Source organism: Patiria miniata, unplaced genomic scaffold, assembly GCF_015706575.1.
Source record: "Patiria miniata isolate m_02_andy unplaced genomic scaffold, ASM1570657v1 HiC_scaffold_25, whole genome shotgun sequence".
NCBI lineage: Eukaryota > Metazoa > Echinodermata > Asteroidea > Valvatida > Asterinidae > Patiria > Patiria miniata.
The window spans coordinates 6766261-6784909 of record NW_024037064.1 but is presented as its reverse complement, the minus strand read 5'-3'; the positions used below and the strand labels follow the sequence as shown (position 1 = coordinate 6784909).

The 18649-nt window shown below is 39.8% G+C and overlaps 2 protein-coding genes and 1 non-coding gene across 3 annotated transcripts; 1 reads left to right on the top strand and 2 right to left on the bottom strand.

The window, feature by feature from the left end:
* The first annotated feature begins 754 nt into the window (after window positions 1-754).
* LOC119732931 lies at window positions 755-15994 on the top strand. Its single transcript, XM_038206510.1, has 8 exons — window positions 755-1003; window positions 6906-9246; window positions 9846-9954; window positions 10105-10251; window positions 11177-11255; window positions 11837-11967; window positions 13367-13645; window positions 14195-15994. The coding sequence occupies exons 1-8, from the start codon at window positions 910-912 to the stop codon at window positions 14234-14236; spliced, it is 3222 nt and encodes a 1073-aa protein (XP_038062438.1). The 5' UTR covers window positions 755-909; the 3' UTR covers window positions 14237-15994.
* Trnat-ggu lies at window positions 11464-11536 on the bottom strand. The gene has a single exon. It is a non-coding gene; the product is annotated as a tRNA-Thr (tRNA).
* Window positions 15995-16605: 611 nt separating the features above from the next.
* Window positions 16606-18550, bottom strand: LOC119732947 (CST complex subunit TEN1-like). Its single transcript, XM_038206532.1, has 2 exons — window positions 18324-18550; window positions 16606-17966 (listed from the first exon to the last, which is right to left on the bottom strand). Exons 1-2 carry the CDS (start codon window positions 18419-18421, stop codon window positions 17687-17689), a joined length of 378 nt encoding a protein of 125 aa, XP_038062460.1. The 5' UTR covers window positions 18422-18550; the 3' UTR covers window positions 16606-17686.
* Window positions 18551-18649: the final 99 nt, after the last annotated feature.

Here is an 18649-nt window from a genome sequence, read left to right as displayed (position 1 = left end):
ACATCCTGTTTCGGATTAAATTAAACTGACTCATGATCCTTCCAAAACCAGGCCAGTATTTACCCATGTCCTAATGACGTTAAAATGAAATGGAAATTTGTTTCTGGAAATATGCGGGCGGTCTGTTCATGGGCATTACTTTATCATTCAAATAAGGAAGCTATTTGGTTTTTATTTCAGACATATTCTGCATACGCGACGTGAATCCAGTTCCGTTTGTTTTAACAGAAAAGTGTAATCGAATGTTAGCTCATAAAATCAAATTACTAGAAAATGTTACGCCTGGACGAAAGGTTTTCATATTGGAATATCATGAAAGCTACATTGCTTGCCACAAATATGAACAACACACTTTCTCCACTGCAGCCACCCCCACCCCCAAATGGCCATTGGCCACTGTATTTCAATTGACAAAATCTTTGTACAAACGAATCGCAAATAATATACACGTTAATTGTAATGGCCTTAAAATTGTAGCAGTGCGTCATGGCACAGAAATTTCGGAGCTACTTAAATTCGCACAAAACACTGATATTTCTTAGTCAACGATCATCACTGATCAAACCATGATCAAACTGTCCCATTCTTTCCAATTATTCATCTGAGTTATCAACACAATACACAAGTCAACAATGATGTCACGAAAAAAGCGAAGGGAAAACCCCTAAAATTTCCCAGGTTCAAAATGAATATTCATAACAATAGTCCTACCCCTTTGCTAGCCAATCAGAAGCCTTGTTCAACGTGTACTGCGTCATCATGCGCCATATGCGTGTAGTGCATGTGTGACCTTAGCAATTTTCAGTATCGAAGCTCTGAACTTCCGTAACGAAATCTCATGTTTTTGGTGCTTTTTGGCGGCGACTTCTTGGCTTTTTTTCAGGGAACTTCCGTTTTGAGGACTCCAGGATGCCTTCGATTGATGCAAAGGTTGAGGAGCGGAAAATATTGGATCAGAGAGCTACAAACGGAGTTGACTTGTCGAAGTTCGCAAAACAAGTTGGTGAGTAAAAGTGAACGTGTGTATTAGTAATATAGGCTTGCACTATGCATGGTTGTGGCAGAGCAAAACCGCAATTTAGTTATGCCTGTCATGCAATTCTTCTTGTGTTAGCCAAAATGAAGATTGACATTTTATATTCGAACTAGTTCCTTTTATGTAGTAATGTGTCCAGTACTAGTTCAGTGTCTGTTGTTGGTAGGTGTAAATCAGTAAATGAGAATTGTTCCTTAAATGTGTCATTTTTGTCAACATTTTTGTCATGTGAAATGTCATTTACTCATTCCATTAGACATTGTGTACTTCACATTCTTCACACTTTCATGACTTAACAACAACGTTTAAAGCCGAGTCCATCATTTGCAGCTATCCAAAAAAGTAACCGGCGTAATTATTGTTGAAAAACATACTGGTTGAAAGATAGTAAGGAGACTAAACTCCCTGTGAAATTATCCTTTCTGGCAAGCTCTCATTTTGAAGAAATCAACGAAAGAAGGCATTTCCAACGGTGCTTCTTAAGAAGCACCGTAGAAAAATTTAAATTAGTTGTTCGTTTTGTTATTCGGCGCAGCGCGCACAAGCATTGGAACGACGCACAGGCGCACGCGGTTGCTATAATTCGTTGGATCAGTGCGCAACATCGCGTAAAGCTGCAATTCAAAACAATTCGAAACATGATTTAGCAACTTTTGATTTTAAATTGAGATCCTGGAATGCTGTTTTTCTCAGGATATAAAGCTTAAGCTGAGCTGAAACTTCATCAAGTAAGTTGTTCAGTATCCTTCATTAGATTTTTAACACTTTTGTTGCTTCAAACAAACAAAATGCACTAATTACAAATGATGGACTGTATAGCTTTAATAGGAATTGTGAAGTATGATCATGTAGGGCTACATGTATGGAGGTTCAAAAGTGGGTATCTGCTTTTCTGCTGCTAACACTGAATAGCAGAAAAGCTGATGGAACGTTTTGCTAAAATGCATTCAGTTTTTCTACTTTCCTGCTTTTCTGCTACCAGAAAAGCAGATTAAACGCTAGCTCTACTGAGTGGAGCGTTGAATTACGGGTACCCCTCCATACAAACGCTCCACCGATTTGCCATACTTTGGTGACGGCGTCACAGTAGTATAGTGTACATACCCACGCGAGGACAAAAAGACCCCCAAAAACCAGTAAAGAGAATACAAATGAGAGAGACAGTTACCCTGGATTGATCTACACATTCATGACATTCCATCAGACCCCTTATATTGTTCCCAAACAACGAAAATTTTGGGGGAAAAACAGCAAAATAGTCTGAAAACTTACAGCTCAATCTGTTTGCCGTGAAGCTCAGTCCTTGCCCCGACTTACCGATTGAGGGCGTCTGACGTGACGTCACCGTCATTGCTCGATCGAAGAAAAACAAGTCGCGCTTTATCAACGACTGTTTCGTGTAATGATACGTGCTCCGATCCGCGCCGTACGACAGTATAGGCTTTGAACACACCCAAGGAGCACGTATCATTACACAAAACAGTCGTTGATAAAGCGCGACATTTGATTTTTGAGATTTTTATGTTACCATATGAGACAAGTAGGTGCAAAAAGAATTACTACTAGAATTCTTGGGGTTTTTTTCTGTTGTCTTATTGTTTTTTTTAACTCATCAAAGTATGTATTCTCTTGTCTTTTTTTAAATCAAAACCTACTTTTTATCGACGGAGCAATAATTCCTGGCTCTGAGGGATTTTTTTGGGGGAACTAAAGTCTGAGAACTATTTTGGTTGACAACTGACATTTGTGTGCAACGTTCAACTTCCAGTAAAACCATAGAGCAAGGAACAGACCATGGAGCTAAAAAAGCAGTGTAAACCTAACGCCTTTAGGGTAATTTGGCTAGAAACCCTGCCAAACCATGGAGCCAGAAGGCCAGGGCCAAACCAGCAACATGCAACACTTGTCTAAGCATGACAAGCCTGCCCAGTGTAGCAAGATCAATCAAATCAAAAGTCTCAAGGCCAAACTGACTCAGAGTCTGTGGTCCCTGAATGCAGCAGGATACAACTGTGGCATTGTTTATGGTGTGTCAAATGTTGCAAAATTCAATGTTTTACAATATGTTCTATGTTCAAAATGTGTGTTATCTTTTACAATATGTGCGATGTTCAATATACCGATAGGCCTATGTGTGCGAAGTTTTGTGCGATGTTCAATATGTGTATATGTGTGAGCAGCTTTGCAATAGGGGCCTTTATACGCGATGCTCAATGTGTCAGTGCGATGTTTGACATTTATCGTGTTTATGTGCGATTTTTTATATGTGCGATGTTTTACAATATGCGGTGTTTTCAATATGTGTCCGATGTTTAACGTTAAATGTGCGATGTTTTCAATGAAATTATGTGTGATGTTTTACAATATATTTGCGAAATTTTCAAATATGTGAGCGGGGTTTATAGGTTGTTTTTTTGATGCAATATATTCAATGTTTCATTGTTTCTACATGTAGTTGATGTTTTATCAGTATATGTACCGGGTATTCGATCTTTTGTTGTAGAATGCATTTGATATTTCACTATACATTTGATGTTTCAGTCGAAGTCTGGTCACTAGACCTCGGAAGTCTGACTATTTTGCCTTAAGTCAGTGTTTGAGACGTCAGGGGATCGAGTTAAAAGTGATAAGAGCCAGACCTGAACGGTAACAAACGGAATTGTTGGTGATTCTTGGAGCATGCGCAAAGCAGTCATCATTGTTTGGGCAGTACCCCAGCTCAGGCAGTACCCCCAGCTGTGCTAATCAGCGCATTTACCAGGTGCACTTTTTATTGTAATTCTAGAATAAACAGCCATGGGAGTGTTAATTGTAAAGAAGATAAGCAGAGTTTAATACAAAATTCATTGGCTTAACCAGCACACGAGGGCTTGAGAGACAAACTGCCACTTGCACGAACCCGGAACTACCGGGATTAGCTTGCAACAAGTTATCCACATTATCAGAGTCGTCATGTAGCTGGATCATTAAATGTGACAGGTGGGCACTTGAGCTTCCGTGTGTGTTAAAGACATTAGCGCATGAATTCGGCCCATAAAGCAATACGCGATCCCCTGACGTCTGATACACTGACTTTGGGCAAAATAGTCAGACTTTCGCGGTCTAGTAACCAGACTGCCACTCTTAACGAAACATCAAATGTAAAGTGAAACATAAAATGCATATTGCAAAAGATCGAGTACATGTACCGGTATATGAAACGTCAAAAACTGAAACAAAATATTGCTCAAAATGTCAAACATATATTTGTAAAACATTGCTCACTTAAATTTGCTTAACTCCTTCGCAACCACAAGGCTGATAAAGTCACGATTCTTAAGCACTGGCTCAGTTTCTGGCATTTTATAGAGGCAGATTGATCCAGGATGTATTTTTTTTTCCGGGTGGAGATTCCTTTCAGACAGATCAACGTTTCATTTTGTCTTGGCCTTTCATTTCTTGGGCTGTTGCAAAATTAACGCGAGCACTTCCTCTTACGGGAACTCGCTCTTTGGAAAATGAATCTTGTCTGTTTGAGGACATTAAAGGGAGAGTACCTATTCATTCGAAAACAGATAAATCTGAATCTGTTATTGGCTTTGCGTAAGAACTATAGAGGGCGCTTTGTGGCAAAGTCATAAGGGACAGTTGAAGGCACCTATATTGTGTACATGTATGCGCACTGGTTGGTAGGCCTATAGATCTAACTTGCAAATTGCCCAATTTTTAACCAACATGACTGCACCTCAGAAGTAGAACATGTTAAACCAATTCATATCTCAACCAGAAATTTCAAGAGGATATTTTATTACTTCCTGTGACACTAAATGGCTGAGATGCGATGTTTGATAACTACAGCCCAATTAGTTTTGTACATTTCAAAAAAATGTCCCATTACTTACCACCCATTGCAACAATGTGAACTGTTTCACATTGCATCATACTAGTATAACAGACTGTTCTGTAATGTACTGTTGCATTTTTGTTACAGAACGTCAATAACATGTTAACAAAACCACCACAAGGTCTTTGGTCATGTGTGGGTCATTCTTTAATTTGGGACTTTTTGGGGTCCCCATTTTTCTGTTTCTGTTACGTCTGATATCTATGATTCTATAATGCTGGAAGCACTCCATTTTAAAATGCAGTCATCTGCCAAGAGTGATTATGAATTAGCAAACTACAAAAATGTAGGTTCTACCCAACAAATGAAAAATAAATTGAAATTATTTTTTTGTGACACTTGACTGGCAAATCACAAAGTAGCCTACTAAAGATAATAGGGACAGGAAAAAATGAAATACTTTGCCGAATCGCTTGGTTTGTTCTTGCTTTTTTGTTCTATAATTCTTACATGCTGTATGAGGTTTGATATGAAACAAGCTCGTTCGGATCTCGAAAACTGCGGGCCAACAAATCCGTGTTCATGCATTCATGAGTCACGGGATTGTACCATGTAATTTCTGAAAGAAGTAGCATTTTGAGTTTTAAAAAAATCAGGTTTTTGACCCCATGACATGCATGATGACCACTTTGGTCATGTGACATGTTGGGGCTGGGCTACTGATACAGGTACTTTTGACAAAATTTTGTAGGAGACAACATCAACGTTTGTTACTAACTAACTTACCAACTATTAACTTACTAACGGAGAGAATAATTTGTTGAGCTGCTATCCCGCAGCTGATAAGGGAAGTTTCCATTTTATCAGGTGAATTAACAATAATTTTCCACTTGAACCTGAAGTGAAAGCATGAAAGTGACATTCATGTATTTTAGTGTTGGCAGATAGCCAGGAAGAGCCGGACAATTTTGAGGGAAAAAAAATAAAATATGATCCAATTTCTAACAAAAAGTGACAACCGGATTTCACTTTGAAACATAGAGGATGTGAAATCGGGCAACTGAATCAAAGAGTGCAAAAAGTACAGCTGCAACGACCATATATGGCATCAAATGAAATGTTTTGTCTGGGTGCCAAACGCAGGCTTTGTGTGGGTCTCTTTTATTGACCTACCAACTGTCAGGACAATAGGCCTACACATGTGCCGGTGCTGCACCTGGGACTGCCCCATAATTTCCTTTCAGGGAAGTGATTGTACATTGTATTATTAGAAACGACTCAACGACATCAGGTTTTCAAAAGGGGAAGTCCCATACCTTTCCTTATTGTATTTGCATACTGTACCATAGCATATGGAAAAAACCGCTGACTCCAGTTTGGAACAAATTGCCTGACGAGTTGGAAGTTTTAATCAGATTGTGTGAAGTTGACTAGTAAAATAGGCAAGTGCTGTTCTTCGTTAACGTTTTAAAGGCTCCAAACTGCCCTGCCTTTTTCTCCCTGAAGCGCCCAAAACCGCCCGAGCACTCTATGGTTTTATTGCTTCTTCAGTGAGTAAACACAGTGTAATACAATGTAATACAGTGTAATAAAATTTAATACAATGTAATACAATGTAGTACAATGTAATACAATGTAATACAATGTAATACAATGTAGTGCAGGTGTTAATAGAACATGTTTTTCTGCATGTAACTTTTAAAACAAATCTGGGAATGTTGTTAGTTTGGTGATTGTCTGTTTTGATTTGAGATGGTTAAATCATTGTTCCCCTTGTCAACAACCATTGTGTGTGGTTCAAGTATGTATGTTAGCTATAACATTACAGTTTTTTCACTCATTGTCATATTTCCATATCCATTTATTTTTAAATTTAAGTTGTGTTTTTATGTTCTTTACCTTTTGTTGTATACGTGTACACGTATGACCTTGAGCAAGGAGCATACGTACCGGTACATGAGGCAATATGAAATCAAAACTACATGTATGTAAATTGATCTTGTTAAATGGAAGGTTTTGTTTTTGGTTTGTTTCTCTTTCTTGCAGGTACAACCAATCCAGCAACAATGCCTTGCAGCCCATATGACAAATGCAGTCCTAATATACAAGAATCGGTCCCTCCCGGATATTGCATCAGCCCACCCTCCAAGAGTAATGGAATGATGTACACTAAATCAATGCCAATAGGTCCCATCATGGCACCTGTAGAAAGTCGGGCAGAAAAATTGGAAAGCTCTCAGAAAATGTCAGAGCCAGAAAAAGATACCCAAGCCGGCAAAGGTGAGACTGAGAGACAAAAGCAAGAGAAGACGGCTTCCAAATCGAAGCAGCCAAAACCACGAAGCTTTAGTTTACTAGAGATGCGTTACAACAAGGATCAGAAGGGCAAAGGTCACGGTCGTCTGGTCCAACAGAGAAGCGTGAAAAACTCCTACGAGAAAGAGATGCATAAGCTGAGTCACGCAGTGAGTGCTCCGGCTGCTATCAGCGACGACATGGAGCCTCCTGTGGAAGATGAAGTCTTCACTGAAGAAAAGAAGACAGATGGTGAGAAACAGCAAGGAGATGACATCACAAATGTTCCATCGGATGATGGGGGATTGGAGATTGCTCCTGAGCGAGATGAGAAACAAAGTCTGGAGGCTCGTGGTCATGATGAACCAAAAGAAGAGACAAAAACAGATAAGGCCGAGGAAAGTAGTCCAGGAAACAAAGATGAGAAGGTAGAGCTGATCAGAGATGAGGAGAAGACGACCAAGGAGTCAACAGAAAATCCTGAGAGCAGCGTCACAGAGAAGACTGACTCTGGTGAGAAGGAAAAGACGAGAAAGATTGAAGCGGAGAAAGTCACTGAAGATGAAAACGAAAAACCCAAGATGGAGAAAACTGCCTCAGACATCGAGGCTCTGACGCAAGACCTGCAAACCACTCTTCATCTTGAAGACAGCGGTGACAAAGAAAAGAAGGATGATGAGATTGAATCCAAGGAGAAAGAAGTCTCATCCCTAGCCGATGACTTGCAGCAAAGTCTGTCTCTTCAGGAGAAGGGGGAGAAGAAGGCTGTGATCAAGGAGGAAGGAGGTCGAATCAGATCATCTGAGAGGGAGCGTCCTCGACTTCGATCCAGGGGAATCCAGAAACAAGGGGTCTACAGACCTGATGTTAACATGCCCACTGATAACTTCTTCACACAGCAAGGGATGCCTAGTCAGCAAACATCCGCTTCCATCAACTGGCCGATGGGATCTCAACAGCAACAGTCACTCCCTCCTGTCCAGTGTTTCTTGCAGCCACAGATGGGACCAAGCGACCAGTCAAGCCAGAGCTTTGTTTGCCCCCCGGGGCAAAGTAATAACATGCGGATGGTCTACGTGGGTCCCTCAGGTCAGCAAATGTATAGGTATGGCGGTCAGTCGATGCAGACACAGCACGCTCAAAACATCTACATTGGTAACGCAGCACAGCAACCCCAGCCTGGGTACCAGCAGAATTTTCTACATAGTGGTGGGCCTACAGCACCGTTCATCCCGCCACAACGGATGAACATCCCCGGCGAAAGCACAGGGACACCATCTGAGGTTGACTGGCCCCCTACACCTGAATCCAGTGTCGACGACATCTTGGATATCATTGAGAGTGATGCAGAGTCAGTCCGGTCACCAGTGGAAAGTGAGGAACCAATGACTGGTACCCTGATGGATATGATCGGTGTTGCCTCTCCCCAGTCTTCGTGGGATGAAAGCCATGCCCCCAGTATCTCCTCAATCAGTCCTGTACCTTCTCCTTACGCATCGGATCACCAACAATCATCCCCAGCCCAGCTAGTACCTGATCTCAACGGGCCTTGGTCACCGGACTCCAATGTGAGTTCTCACGGTGAACCGCTCTCACCGAGCGGCTCTACTATCATCAAAGTAACAGGCCACATGTCATTAGGAACAGTCACTATCTCTCCTATGTCTCCACACTCGCCATGCAAGCGGCAGCGGAATGATTCCAGCACTGAGTCCCGCGAAGCTCAAGAAAGAATCTCAGACATCAAGAATTTCCTGCGGGAGAAACCTCACACCAGTCCACCATACCTCGCCAACTGGCCTTCACCACCCCAAGTCCAGCCCTACTCGGCCGCCCTAACGCCCCCCTACACCCCAGCAGCAGCATCTCATGCACCTACTCAACCCTTCCAAACCCAGTATGATAGAGTGCCAGCCCCTCAGGCACCCATCTACGCCCAGCCACACGCTCCTCGTGGATACCAACAGCCACCAACACCTCCTGGGTACCAACAGCCACCAACACCTCCTGAGGGTGAACTGGAAGCCTTCCGCAAGCATCTTGCTGGATGGAGTGTGGAAGAACTCTTGTGCCCAGACGAAGACTTGGACACGTAAGTCTCTTAATAGTAATACTAATTGGTTCTTAGATAGCACCTTTAACTAAATCAAAGCGCTTTACATTATTATTACCCCGACCGTTGGGCCAATTAAACATTCCATAATCATCTCAGCTTCCGGGGCAGTATACAGCTGGATGCTGCCATTTTGGCGCAAGGAAGCTAAAATCAACCACAATAACCATCTCTGCCGTCACAGGTACCCATTTACTCCTGGGTTGACATGGTTGAGAGAAGCAATGAGTGACAAAGTGCCTTGCCCAAGGACACACGCACCATAACCCCAGGCTGGACAGGAACCCACAACCTGAAGAATTACCCCCAGACCACAAATTCAGTGCCCCAGACCACGAGGCCATGGCACTCCACAAGTTGCATACATTTGCACAAGTTTCTATAAATACATTACAGCCTCAAAGGGTCCGCGTACAAACTACAGAGGGCGCTGTGGAGCATTAAAAAAAAAAGACTGAATATGGCACCAAGATTTTGCTGCTGTTTGACCGCTGTTCATTTAGGGACACTCATGCCCACGTCATGAATCTGTTGGTTTGAAAGTTAAATCCACTTTTTTCCCCATTCTTTGCCAACAGTGTTCTTCATCTTGCCATTTGCCAGGCGAAGATTTCTCTGTCTTTGGCGATCATTGAGCGCATCTGCAAACACAAACAATGCCTGAATGTTGTGAATAAACTTCAACAGGTAAATATGGATGTTTGTGAATAAACGTTAAGAAAAATGATGAAATATTGGAAACCAGTGCTATTTGACTATTGCATAACCTCTGCGTTTTCCCAGTGTTTTGTTTTCTATATTTTGATTTGTGCTCACAAAATCCATAATTTGTTCTAGACGCCGCTGTATCTGTCCGTGGTCTCAAAGCTTCCAGACCTAACGCAGATCTTGATCAACTACGGTGCAGATCTGTTCATCGGTAACAAGCAGGGTGACACACCGCTGCATGCTGCGGCAAAAAACGGCAACAATGATGCCATCAAGGTAAGCCTTGGAGATCAATGACATTAACATTTCACAACTACTTCAACGGTTACAAAGGGAGAGTTGGGAAGAGCATTGGGAGGGACATTCAAACAAATTGCCGACAACACCTGATGCTTACGCGAAGATACGCAAGTGTGTATTTGCCTGCAATCGGGGACCCCCTATTGTCCCTCTTTTGTTTATACTCTTAACTTTTTAGGAAGACCTCCCATATGTTTTGTACACATCGTAAATTGGGGACCCTATTGTCCTCTATTGTGCAACATCCCCTATTGAATGCAGAAACAAACTAGCCTATGGCTTGTGCATAAAGGGTGAGTAAACAAAAAATGAAAACCCAAATGTCGGGACTATTGTTTCATTTCAATTTAGTGAAGTTCTGCATTTAGCACTTTCAAAATCTAGGATATGAAAGCCCAATTCATAAGCTTCCGTTTAGTACAAGAATCATTCAAATCACTCATGTACATTTCAAGTTAGGGAATTTTAAACACAACCACCATTTTAAAAATCTGTCCACGGATCACAAAAAAGTGTGCGTTCTTTCAGCAAAACGAAAACAATTTACACACATCCCTATGTGATTTGTTTTCGGTGTGCTAAAAGAACACTTCCTTTTTGTGATCCATGGACAGAACTTTAAAATGGTGATTGTGTTTAAAATTCCATAACTTGAAATGTACATGAGTGATTTGAATGATTCTTGTACTAAAAGGAAGCTTATGAATTTGGCTTTCATATCCTAGATTTTGAAAGTGCTACATGCAGAACTGCATTAAAATGATGGTTCTGACATTTTGGTTTCATTTTTTTACTCACCCTGTAGAACACTGAGACTCAAAGTTCTAAAAGTTCGTCAGCAGCAAACATCAAAGTCCAGTAGTTAAAGACACAATCCTTAACTTTTCTTTTTATATTTTAGGCAATTTGTGAAGGCATCAACTGCTGCGGTTACTCTGAGGAAGTTGCCCGAGAACTCTTTGATCTCACAAACTACGCAGGTAAGGATCAGTATTTAACAAATCAAAGTCTGATCATGCTTTGTTGTAAACGAAGGCTTCAGGTTTGTTGAAAGTGTACGTATTCCTGCAGTTGCTGGTAACTGTACATAACAAATTTGGATTTTTAAACCATTGTTAATTTTGGATAAACCACAAATGGAAACTGACTGGGTGCATTATGATATTTTCTAAATTTCAACAAATAAATTGACTGGTGCAGGGCTTGAACTTGCGACCTCTGGATTACCATTCCAGCGCTCTACCAACTAAGCTATCCAGCCTTATGTTGACAGTTTTCCAATAGAATAATAGAAATGAAATTCTCAACAAAAATTGTGTGTAACAATTCGTGAAGTTGTTTATGAAAACTTTGTGAATGGAGGCAACATAATGTGTAGTAATGTTATAGTCATGTGATATGTAGAACACTTTTTTATGTAAGCTTAGGGGCTTATTTTGGTCAATTTTCAGCTTGTGATTTTTGCGTGGGATGACGGCTCAGGCATGTACGAACTTAGAGCTTATTTTCCCCTCGCACTTGTTTCTTCTTTTTTCAATTTTAAAATATGTTGTTTTGACAGGCAAGACAGCTTTAATGCTGGCTGTGGAACACCATGGCACCATGATTTCTGAAGGAGATATCATCAAAATCATCAATTGTAACGACACTGTCAGAAACCTGTTGCAAAGCTTCGCCTCTGCACTGCAATCGGTAGGTCTGCAAAAGAATTCTGCAAAGATACTTTTACATTTTGCTTCTAATTTGTTCATAAGCATGTCTTCCGTTGGATTGTGTACATTTTCCACATGTGACCTACATGTAATTTGATCAAGCAAAAGTGGTTTCCTCTGTGCTTCCGAATAGAAAGGTGTTTAATGATTTATCATGGGTGTGAAATTTCAGCTTTAAAGCTGATTACAGCTTTTTTTGTTTTGGATCTCAGTTTTTTTTCAGCATTTGCCCTGACTTGCTGTGCACAAAAGTATAGGAGATTTCCAAAGTTCAGCTTTATTTACACCTTTTTCAGCTGCTTTCAGCTTTTTTTTATCAGCAATCACTCACACCCCTGATTTATGCAAAACCTTATTTCCATATGAGTAAAGCAGTGATGTCATCTTTTAGGCAGAAATGCAGAAACTGTTCTGAACTTTTCCTGTTCGTTTCTGGAAATTGTAGAATTCGCATGTTTCAAGAAATATTACGCCTTAAAGTTTACAATAGAGGTTAGTCTATGGGAGAGTGTTATATTGCAGGGGCAAAGGAAAACACAAAGCATTGTCCCCGGGCGTGTAGAAATTCATAACTGTGCGTTTTCCTCTGCGTTTCCGAATAGAAAGGTGTTTCATGGTTTATGCAAATCCCGATTTCCATATTCATGAGTAAAGCAGTGATGTCATCTTTTAGGCAGAAACTTCAATGCTGAACATGCTGAAGCTGTTCTGAACTTTTCCTGTTCGTTTCTGGAAATTGCAGAAATCACATGTATCAGGAATATATCACCTTACAATGTGTAAAGTCAAAAAGGCTCAAATTTCTTGTTATTTTCATGAAAACAAACATTGAGATTTTTACTCACACCCAACAATGCAAAAGCTGCCAAATTCTTTGAAAGTAAAAATTCAAACATAAATATCGTGAGTGTTGTAAAGTCTTGGATCTAACAAAATTGAACAAAATAAGTTGAATTTCAAAGGATTTTGGAAGATTTTGGTAGATTTTGAAACAATTTAAAGATTTCTGTACATTTTTGTGATTTAAGGTTTATGTAGCCTTTTGCCAAGGCCATCGTGGCTTAATTTAACTGGCATTATCCCCAGGGCGGGCAAGCCGCGAAGTGACTTCGCCACTCGCGAACGCTGGCTTGGTCTTTGTTCCAGTCGCTTTGTTATTTCGCAGCTTCGCCGCTATAAGCCACGGTGGCCTTGGCGAAAGGCTAAGGTTAATGCTGCAAAAGTTGTGTAGCTTTTGTCTAATTAGCAACATAATGTAGTTTAGAGCAGTGTTACAATCAAGTCCATTGCACCTGATGTACTGGATTGCAGCATTTATTGAGAAATTTGTAAACATTCTGGGGCATACATCATTGATGAGCTATCTCCTGCTTTCACAGGATTCCAAAAGTGGAAAGACCGCCCTCCATTATGCTGTGGAGCTGCATAAGATCGACCTCATCTACATCTTATTGGATTACTGCGATGATCCAGGAAGTCTCGTCAACAAGCAGATGTACGATGGCAACACCGCGCTGCATTTGATCGTCGGCCGCAATCGACCGGAGCATGAGATCATAAACATTGTCAATCTCTTGATGACGCGAGGGGCTAATGTTGGTTTGGAGAATGCCGCACGAGAGAAACCGTTAGATCTTGTGCATCGGGAACATCTGGAGGTAGGATTAAAGGGGCGGGGCTGTGGGTGGGGAGGGGGGTGGGGGGGGCGTAAGTTGAAAGAAAGGGTTGAAGAAGGGATGTGGAGAAAGAAAGAAGACCTGGTCGCAATTTGCTCTGCGGGAAACCAGTCTCTTGCAGTATCAACACATGGATATTTTGGCTGGTAACCTGATATTGCTGCGCAGTCTTAGTCTGGTTCCCTGTCCTTCGGACCTGAAATATGGGGACAGGTAGCTAGCAGTCAATCCAGAATGTATAAGCATATGCTCAGTACAAGAAGGAAGCAGTCACTGGCACATTGATATGTTGGCTGGTAACCGGATATTTCTATAAGCAATGTCTGCACAGCACAAGTTAGTGGCAACCAGTCACTCGCACTATCAACACTTTGATATGTTGGCTGGTAACCGGATATTTCTATAAGCAATGTCTGCACAGCACAAATTGGTGGGAACCTGTCACCCGTATCGACACATTGATAATTTGGCTGGTAACCGGTTGTTGCTTTTTGGGAATTTTTAACATTTTTTCTCGCTTGCTCATTCCAGATTAAAAGACGTCTCCATGGACAAGGCAACCGCAAAAGATGAATTTCTGGAACATGGTTACCATGACAATCACAATGCAGGATGTGCTGATCGAGAACTACCAAGCATTGGGAAAATATCAGGTATGTTTGTACAGTGGACGACGGGAGGAAATAGCGCCCTCTATAGATGCAGAGGAAATTTATCCAGATTTGTAATAATAGCTTGGTATGTAACATTTTAAAAGCACTTACAGATATTTTTAATTAGAGAAATCATTTACATGGGAGATGGATTAAAAAAAATTATGGATTTTATAGGTTTTAAGTTTGACATAAGTTCGTTGAGTTGACAATTTGACTGAAGATGATCTTCTACCATTATATTTTGTACATGCGTTTTTTTAGTATGATCTGGCAAATAATTCGAAAAATAAGACCTTCTTGATAGTGTGATTATAAAATAGATTTTTTGGCTTTATTGTATGGCATATTACAAAACAGAGAGAGAACAATTACATTGTGTGCGCAGCACATTTTAAAATGACAATGTAGTTTTGGGCTACTTTTGTTCTATCTAGGTTAGTGTTTAGTGCCATGGTACAATTAACTGATAAAATATCAAAATAATTTAACTTTTATTTTTTAAAGGGTAAAATATTCTGACAAATTGTACATCATTTCAGAGGAAGGGAATTAACATTTTTTAATAATATGGACATTTTCAGTCCAAGATATAGTAAATAGTAATCATATTACAAGGTATTTGTAAATATCTTTTGAAAGCATTACCACGGTTACACATTCATTATTAATCAACATCCTTTGCCACCGTCTTTTTTTGGGGGGGGGGGGGGAAATCCTCCTCCCCTAAAACATTCCCAAACTGTGCCTGTATTATTTCAAATATTGATTGTAATGTACAAGTTTTGAAGTAAGCAAAAAAAGGTCGGGTATTCTAAAATATCCCTAAATATATCACATCATTAATTGATGTACTAAATAACTTTTATTTTCCAAAAAGTTTCTGAACCCCCCCCATTAAAAACAATGCAGTCTTCGGCCTTGCTTGCTAGTTTTTAAGTATATATTTTGTGATATTTCAAAGATTTGATGAGGTTTTGTCAAAACTGGATGGAGCACAAGACATCTTTGTGTATTGTTTTAATTAAAGTAGAAATTAATACTATAGTAAAATATAATCTTGAATGCGATATCTATTTAAACGTTTGAAATTGTAAACAAACTTTAAGGATTATTTAATGAACTTCCGGAGTGCTATTTTATGTTTAACTTTTTGTACTCGGATTAGTAATTGGTTTACATGATAGTTTTTAATGGATTTTAACGCGCAAGTTGTTGGGCTTGGCTTCAAATAAGCAGTTTATGAAAAATTTTAGGTTTTTTTGTTTCGGCAAGTTTGTGACAGATACTGAGTGAAGCAACTTTATGTTTGTAAATATGACCTGCTCAACTCGACCAATCCTGTCAATGACAGTCATGGCTTTTATAACACCTCATACATATTCATGAGCCAAATGGGCTTCTTTGATTGGTTGATTTTCAAATGCATCTGAATTTACATGTGAAGTACCCCAAGACTGCTCCTAGACTCATTCTCAACCACAACACTTGTGTTCTATGTGAGGTTGCTATTGGTACCAGACTCAAATCTTCACACACACAAAACGAAGTTATTCATTCCGTGTGAAGGATTTCTCTCATAATTTTTCAACTTCAAATGAAACTAAACTTGTAAATATATTTTGTTGATTAAATATTTTGAAAAGTTCTTGTAATGTTAACAGGATTTATTCTTAAAGAAAATAATCTTCCAATCGCTTGTATATAGCAAATGTAATGTGTAGCCGTTTGGTAGACTCTAAATCAGCTACTTTCTGTTAAATTTGTAGCTCAGAAATAATGCATGGGAATTGTGATGTGTCATAATTTAAAGAGAATATACAACATTTGCTATTTCCGTAATTTACAGAAATTGATGGATTTGACTGATCGGTATTTGATAAAAAATATCATTACACTGACTTGTTTGAAGTTTTGTGTCCATAGATGCTAAAAAAACCAAGCAAAATATCATGTTTACGTAGTCTGGTTCCCAGACCCTATTTTGAAATGGAGCAATTTCAGACGTTGGGAAATTGTAAGGTCAGGGACCAGGTCTAGAAGACTTGTACCCTTTCATAGATGTGTAATCAATTGCAAACAAAATTCAGACTAAACTAAATATGGTAATTTGGGGGCAGTATTTGAAAAAAGCCAGTTTCTTTCCAATGCTGGTCGGCCAACCATTGTTGGAAATCGATACAAAAATACCACTTTCCTTGAAAAAGTCAGCACACCAGGTACCATGATTTTACAGGATGCTTTAGACTGTCAATCACTAACAGTCCAGTATTTCATAATAATTTGGTATTTTTTTTTTTTTTTGATGTTTGCAAATGTTGTATATTCCCTTTAATACAAGTAGATATTATTGTGGTCATTCTGAAAACAGAATTTTATTTTTCCTTAATAGCCAAATAATGTCATGGTTGTACAATATTCAATTTCATTATTGTTGATCATTTCGTGATAAGAAAAATGACAATCGTTGATCACATTCTTTGCAAAACATCCGACATCATATCATAAAAATATGGTGGGATTTACAAATTTCCAAAAATACCTTTTTCTTTAAAAGTATTTTGTAGGCCAAACAGTCGCAATGCAACCTCTGTTCACCTTTCAAAAAAATGTATCAATTGATAAAATATTCAACAGTATAATTCCTATAACTTAAAAGTACAATGTTGTCATTTCTTGCTGTAATGGTGTAAAAACAGCTTTTACATACATGTACACCTTATTTTCAAACAAATGGTATAAAATACGATGAATATAATGTATCCTCTATCGTTTAAAAACAAAATAATTTTTTTAACAAACTTATGATAGCAAGAAATAAAATCATTAAGTTGTGATTCCATTTCTCCTGCATCATGAGGCCAAACTTTTTTTTCTAGCTGCTTGACAAATGTCCAGCAACGTTCCCTTATCCTTAACCCTACATGTTACTCCCTAGGCATTTTTGCTAGGATGCAATCTCAATCCTGCCTCAATGTAAAAATATCATACAGCCTCAATCCTCCATTATTTCTTGAATGTGGTCCTTGGAGGGGTGACCACTGCCTCAATCCTGCAAAATCCTCCAGCAAAAACTGTCAATATGTGGCGAAGAGCCAGTGACATCCTGGAGCAGTGCGGAGGATTTCAAGTATAATCTAGGCCTAAATTTATGCACGGCTGAGCATATAAAACAACACAAGGTTCGGCCCAAGACCTTGACACAGTGCATCCTCCAAAATCAGCCACACTTTGCCATATCCTCAATCCTGCAAAATACTCACTCCTGCAAAGAGGATTTGGAAAGGTTAGGGTTACCTCGTAACCACATCCACGCCATACCCACATTGCACAACTCGCGCTCTGAATGCGTCAAACATTTTGCTGTTCATCACGTCTGCATATTTCTCTTTGCGAAAAACCTGCGCTGTGCGTCCAACGCCTTGTTATACATTGCAACGTCCACGCCATCCACACATCGCACGACTCGCGCTCGTAGAATAATTTGAGCGTTCTCTCCATAATCTATCTCGCCAAGGAACTGAAACACGGAGCCCGCCCTCGCGTGAAAAGGCTCAACTAGTCTAGTGTCAATAAGCAGTTGATGGTTGCAGTTTCGTTCGACGTTGCAGACGACAGCTTGCTGCTTGATACAGTCGTAGCTCTGTAATCTGTTGATAAAAATAGATAAGGAAGAATAACGTACAATCTACGAAGTGCGAAGAAATGTAGGGGAAAATGTTGCAATTTGACGCCACTTCAGCGGTCAAGAAAATTTCCTTCCTTACAAAAAAATTGGAAATGTTTCTCAGTTCCAGGTTCATGTCTTATCATCATTTTTGCAATGAATGACCTTCATTGAGATGATAAATGAAGAGAAAAGTGGTGTCAGATTGCAACATTTTTTTTCAAATATGCCATATTTACATTTCATTACACTAGAGAAGTGAAGATGACTGCTTAGTTAAGTTGCAACTGTGGTGTGCAGTGGTACATGACATTCACACGCACACAATGTAGGCCCCTACCTTGCCAAAATCCGAACATGTCCAGTGACTTCAGACGATCCCTCCATCAGCTCACTGAGCCTGACGATCTTCCCACATGCTGGCAGGTTCCATGCCATCTCATTAAATCAAATCGTCTTTTTTCAGCAGAGGTTTTTATTAACCAGAGATGACAAAAATGAGTGGACTACGAAGGACAAATTACACGGGTTTGTTTACAAAATACAAGTCAACTGGCCAGCAATGAAACGTGTTTGGCGCCCCCAATATTGAGGGCGCCAAACATGTTTTGTTGCTTGATTCTCATGTACGTGAGGGCGCCATACACATTTAATAGACTCGCACTG